At 35.4% G+C, this 6,206-nt stretch overlaps 1 protein-coding gene across 3 annotated transcripts in view; it reads right to left on the reverse strand.

Annotated features, from left to right (window-relative positions):
• Positions 1 to 668: 668 nt before the first annotated feature.
• The window catches only part of LOC107717311 (gamma-1-syntrophin-like), a 50,004-nt gene continuing 44,466 nt past the window's right edge, over positions 669 to 6,206 (reverse strand). For all 3 annotated transcript variants that reach the window (XM_016524024.1, XM_016524016.1, XM_016524029.1), the window contains exons 17-19: positions 3,012 to 3,104; positions 1,693 to 1,803; positions 669 to 1,337 (exon numbers count right to left, since the gene is read on the reverse strand). In XM_016524024.1, the coding sequence (XP_016379510.1) occupies positions 1,155 to 1,337; positions 1,693 to 1,803; positions 3,012 to 3,104 (387 nt within the window). In that variant the 3' untranslated portion in view covers positions 669 to 1,154. The remainder of the gene's footprint in view (positions 1,338 to 1,692; positions 1,804 to 3,011; positions 3,105 to 6,206) is intronic.

Here is a 6,206-nt window from a genome sequence, read left to right on the forward strand (position 1 = left end):
AATACATTGTTAAAAATCAAAAGTTGTCTGTTAATATATATATATATAGTTTTAATTTAACAAAGATTAATAAACACTGCAACAAATACAATGCTCATTGTTAGTTAATTTTCGTTAATGCATTAACTAACGGGACCTTATTGTAAAATGATACCATTTTAATAATTAGTAAGTAAATAGGTAAATATTATAAGTATAAGTAAATAGGGTCTGTTATCATTTCATGTTGACTTTATCAGGTTAAATGGGTGGCATATTTTGTACTTTGCAAAAATGACCAAAGTTTATGCACCAATACATTTATCTTAGATATTGGCGAAAAGATACAAATAAAAACAATAAAGTGAATCACTTCATTGATTAGCTTAGCAAGTACGTCGTTCCTTTGAGAAAGCTGAAATGTGCATCATACAGTCACTTCATACAATTCCAGTTCATCTTCAGTTACATGATTCATTCTTTAATAAAGTATCAAAATAGATCCAATATGAAAATAATACCCACATTCTCCAGTCTGTTTCTCTAGGCAGTCAGACAGGGCGCCGTTTTAACAGCTTTTTGTACAGATTTAAAAATTGATGTTCAATTTATGTGGATTTGCATTGAATTTTAAAACATTTGGACCTAAATAACAGGTTACACATTGGATCTCTAACAGACATTCAAAAGCTTTGTTTTTCTGTAAATGTATATTTAAGATGGTTGGTTTTATTCTTTTTGACTATTTGAGAAAACGCAGATCAACAGAGGCTCAAGAACATGGTGCACTTCATGGCACTTTCACAACAGGTTCATTCCAATCAACAACCAGATTAAATAAGATTCTAAAAGTATACACAAAGAAGTGTTAATATCATTTGAACGCAAACAAGATGCATTGCAATATCAAAGGGAAAGAGTCCATCTTTCTAATGACCCACTAACTGCATCTGAAGCATTTTCAGCTGGAAGCTTAATTCTGAAATGTTCGAAATTCATCCAGCTCATTCACATAATGGCTTACGTTTGAGTCTGTTTCAGGATATAGTGAGGTTTTCAATGTTACATACTTGAATGGTCCGTTTTGAAGTGGACGTCCACTCGTTTGTCAGGGTTGGTTCCTCTCATCCTACGTGTTCAAAGTCTGGAAGGAGAAGATACGACGCTGGAGTCTGTCAGCTGGTGTATGTGAGCTTGGATATCCGTGACGGGCCGGTTAAGGTGGAAGTGGCCGACACCACGGGGGCCATGGCGGTGTTTCGGCTGCTCACGAACATGGGATCCAGACAAGCCACTTTGGCGGCGAAGAAGGCGTGGATGCAGTGGAGAACCGCGAAGAGGTTAGAGAACTCCAGCTCCTGGAAACATCAGAGAGAAAACACGATCGTGAAGAAAGGAGGAAGCCTCAAGCAGAAATCAAATCAAGCTTGGCGCATGAAAGTGCTCACACTTACGGCCTACAGGGGGAAATAATCAAACAGGAAACTCATATCAACATGTTTTATTTTTATCTGCTTCCTTCAGCGATTTCTTTTGCACTGGTTAAGATTGATGTTTTGAAAAGTTTTGAGGCTAGCAAAAAGTGTATGATATGCTGAGTTATATTTTTCATACCCGCTTCAGGTATATTAAAATGCTAAAGAGTGAGAAACAGTTCTCTTTCATAAACAGACTTTGTGAAGCCAATAACAAAAACCAAAAGAGTAAGCTTACCTTTGCTTCAATAAGTTTTGTGTCTTGATTCTGGAACAGGAACTTGATTTTGCTCTTGCCGTCATCTGATGATCCTTTCAGCTGAGAGAACTTGTATCTCCACAGCACTGCCTATAATGAAGGTTTAAATTATGCATATTATTAACTCTATAGACATGACAAAGTATCTCAAATTAACTGGAGAATTGTGGAAAATGACTTTTTAGATTTCAAAATTATTTGCATTGATAATTCATACCCATTAAGCTGTTGTTTATTACATGATTTGTTCCTTTGACAATGGAATTTCAAAGCGTATTATTATTTTGCATATTTCAGACAAATAGCGCAGGCCTATCATACACAAAAGCATCAAGCCTTCTCATATTTGTGATTTTATTCCTCATGTTTTTATCTAGCTGGTTTAATGTGGACAACATGGACCTCTGGAGCAAAAATAAACATATCCTATTACTGGATATCCTATATGGTAGGTACACTAGATAAACTTCTGATGCTGGATGTTCCACTGGGGTAAAGGTTGATAGGACATAGTGCTTAAACACAGAGAGAAAATAAGCATTTGGGTTCTCTCATGTTTTTTCCAATGGGTTTTTTAAAATAGAAATGTTAAATTTATGAGCAAAATAAAGTCTGTTTAAAAGTTTGGGGGCAATAAGAATTTAGTGTTTTTGAAAGTAGTTTTTATGCTCACCAAGACTGCATTTATGTGTTAATTACAGTAAAACCAGTAATACTGTGAAATATTACCGGTACTACAATTTTTGTTTTCTAAAAATTGTTTGTGAATATATTGTAAAATGTAATTTATTCCTGTGATTTAAAGCTGAATTTTCAGCATCATTACTCCAGTCTTCAGTGTCACATGATCCTTCAGAAATCATTCTAATATGCTGATTTGCTGCTCAATAAACATTTGTTATTATCATCATCATTATTATTATTATTAATATTATTATTACTCATTTTTGTGAAAACCGTGATTTTTCAGGATTCTTTTAATAGAAAGTTAAGAACAGCATTTATTTAAAAGTCTTTTGTAACATTATAAATGTTTTTACGGTCACATTTAATCAATTTAATGGGTCCTTTTCACGGTTAACAAAAATAATAATAATAAATAAATAAATAGAAACAATAATGTACATTATGTGGAAAATAATGTGTTTTTTGAACCTTAAACCGCATAAACACATTGCATTACACCAAATACACCAAATAATGTTATTTTTAGCACATCATATGACCCCTTTAATTACCTGTGATCATACATTTGACTTAGTTTTACTTAAATTAAGACTGAAGGTTGCACGTCTCACCTTTGTGGCGGCATCGAAGCAGACGAAGCCCATGCTGAAATCGATGGTGAGACCCATGAGATGACTGTCCACAATGCAAGCGTATGTTTTACACTGAAACGGGAGACACTTGGCATTGTTAATCAGACAAACTGGCAGACACAAACATCTCCTCCATCTCTTAAATGTTTCATTAGGATGATAAGCGTCGTACATAATTATTTTGGGAGAAAAATAAACAGAAGCGATTTTTTGGCATGAGGCACGGTCAGGGTTTTGCCGCATTAGTTTGGTTTAGTGGGATAAATTGGCAGCGATTTTATTTGTGCCACCCTTGTTGTCCATGAATGTGAAACAGTTGCAGGAAACTGTCCTGCTATTATCTTGATAGAAGACAGATTATATTGCATGGAAGACAGATTTGCTTCAGTCCGAGACTACATGCTATACTTTACTTCAAATATACATAATTGGATCCTATACATGAATCTATGGGTGTTTGGCCAATTTTGATCCAGTAAAATCAATCTCTATTGAACGACACTTTTCACACTAATAAATGTTTAATTTGTCTAATAATAAAGTAAACTGCTAATAATGTCTAATAGTACGGTGACCGGGAGGGGACATGTTCGGTTCACTTATTTTTGTCGTGGCCACGAGATCCTATGTTGAGGGAACAACAGCCATTTCTCGTGGCCACGACTTCACATCGCGTGGATAAGGATGTCGTTACCTCGACAAAATGATCTTGTGGCCACAACATTTTATCACGTTCCCATGAGTTAATATGACGTTACCACGAATTAATATCTCATGGCTACAACATTTTATCACGTTCCCACGAGTTAATATGTCGTGGCCACAACAAAAATAAGTGAACCGAACATGTCCCCTCCCGGTCACCGTACAGTGTTAATTTAGAATCACTGATATACTATTATAGTTTGTTAAAATTTGTAATTTTATTTTTAGATTGTTAATTTTAATTCTAGTTCAAGTTTCAGTCATTTTGTTGTGTTTGTAATTTTTATTGTTTGTTTTTTTAAATGTCTATAGTTTATAAAAAAAATTTATTTATAAAGTTAAACTAAACGAACATAATTTAAAGTTTTTGTTACATTGTATAATAAGGTTGCATTTGTTAACATTGACTACGTTTACATGGACATCAGTAATCTAATTATTTACCTTATTCTAAATAAGCCAATATTATGATTATGGTGTTTACATGAGTTGCTTTTAGAATATTCCTTTCATGTTCCCGTTTTACATGTTATAGTACATAGTTCGATTAATGGCACACGTCATTACATCCCCTCCGGAATTTCACATATAAACATATAGTTCATCTTTGTAATGATGCCATGTACAGTTTTGGGTGTTTCATTTTTAATTTTATGAAAGCTTCAAGTGCAGTTAATTATTTGTACGTGCATACAGACGACGGCGGGTCTTGAATCTCTTTTATTTGCCGTCAAACGGTTGAGCACTGCCGTGTGTGTATCCTGTAGCAAAATGCGGTGAAAAGTCCTACACGATGGTGATAATGTGATTAAGGTGTTTACATGTCTTTACTGCACTTCAGTAATGCGACTAAAATAGGAATACTCCACATGTCTTAATTCGATTTCCGTTTACTTCGATTATGACTTTAGCCGGATTAAGGTAATCATAAATCTCTGCTTACATGGTAGATTCTTAATCAGAGTATTGTCTTAATCGTATTAAAATCAGAGTATTGCTGTTCATGTAAATGTACTCAATGTCAGCAAACAGAGGGAGCCAACACAGGTAAATGACGGTCACACAGAGCTTTATTAAGGCTGTATACAACATGCAGACAACATGCAGGAAGGATGGCAGATCATGATGCAGATGATGATGATGGCAGACGACTGGGAAGGATTCAACAAACAGGGTAGGTAGGTAGGTAGGTAGAACAGGTAAGTAGCCAGGTAAGTTGAAGCACGCTAGTGAACAACAAGACCAGACACTGAGGTGGTGATGGGTAGGTGGCTTTATGCTGTGATTTGATGAGTGTTGACAGGTGAAGTGCATCAGAATTCTGGGGATTGTGAACGAGTGGGTGGAGCTGAAGGATCTGGCGTCGCTGGTGACTCTGTGACAAACATGAACTAACAATGACAAATAATTCTAAAACATTTATTAATCTTAGTTAATATTAAAGGGGATGTCTAATGCTATTTCATGCATTCTGACTTATTTAGACGGCTAAAAAGTTAGAATCAGAATCAGAAGAATCAGAATCAGAATCAGAAGATTCTCATGCTAAACATGGCCAAAGTTTCAAAAAACGGGTTGGAGTATTTCTGTGCCAAATACACTCCTTCAGGGTTCGTATAAGTTTCGGAAATTTTTTTTCGAGTATGGCCCTTAATGACGTCATAAAGGGCGGAATTCCTTGTATGGGCACTTCTACCAGGTTACGGAAGTCATCGGCAGAGCTGCACAGGACTCGCTCGAGAAGAATGTCTCCAAAGAAGTGTTAGAGATGTGTTTTTGGATGTGAGGTAAAGATAACCTTGTTCAGCTTCCCAAAGAACCCAGCGTTAAGGGAACAGTGGATGCAGTCTGTTTCTCCGGGGGGCAGCAATGGAGTTGTGCAAGAGTGTTTGTTTGTTCCCGGCATTTCGGTGACGAATGTTTTATAAACAAATTAAATAAAATTGAAGTCAATGAAGTTCTTGTTCCTGTTTTATTTAAGTCGATGTCACAGCTCGCAGACGATCGCTAAGCATGCTTGTGACTCTTTAGCTCCACCCACGGCACGCCTCCAGGAGCTCGACTGTTTTCGGTGAGAATCGTAAAGCTGTATCTGTCTTTTATAAATCTGATCAAACTAAAGGCTCTTCGGAGATATGAAGGATGCAATACTACTCTATAGGTACTCAAGATTAACATGAGATGGGCAGAAACTGTGTGCTTTATGTCCCCACATTTACTAATACATTATTAAAATCAAAAATTGTTACTATTAACATTATTTAATGGACCTGAGCTTACATGAACTAATAACAGTTATATTTTTTTATTAACGAACAAATCACCATATTAGCTAACTGCTCATTATTAGTTCGTTTTAGTTAATGCATTATCTAACATTAACTAATAGGACCTTAATGTAAAGTGTCTTTGAAAATTATTTTTTAAATTAAAAAAATAAAATAGTAAAAAACTTTATTTTTTAATTTT

Source organism: Sinocyclocheilus rhinocerous, unplaced genomic scaffold, assembly GCF_001515625.1.
Source record: "Sinocyclocheilus rhinocerous isolate Xijiao unplaced genomic scaffold, SAMN03320098_v1.1 scaffold1694, whole genome shotgun sequence".
Classification (NCBI taxonomy): Eukaryota; Metazoa; Chordata; class Actinopteri; order Cypriniformes; family Cyprinidae; genus Sinocyclocheilus; species Sinocyclocheilus rhinocerous.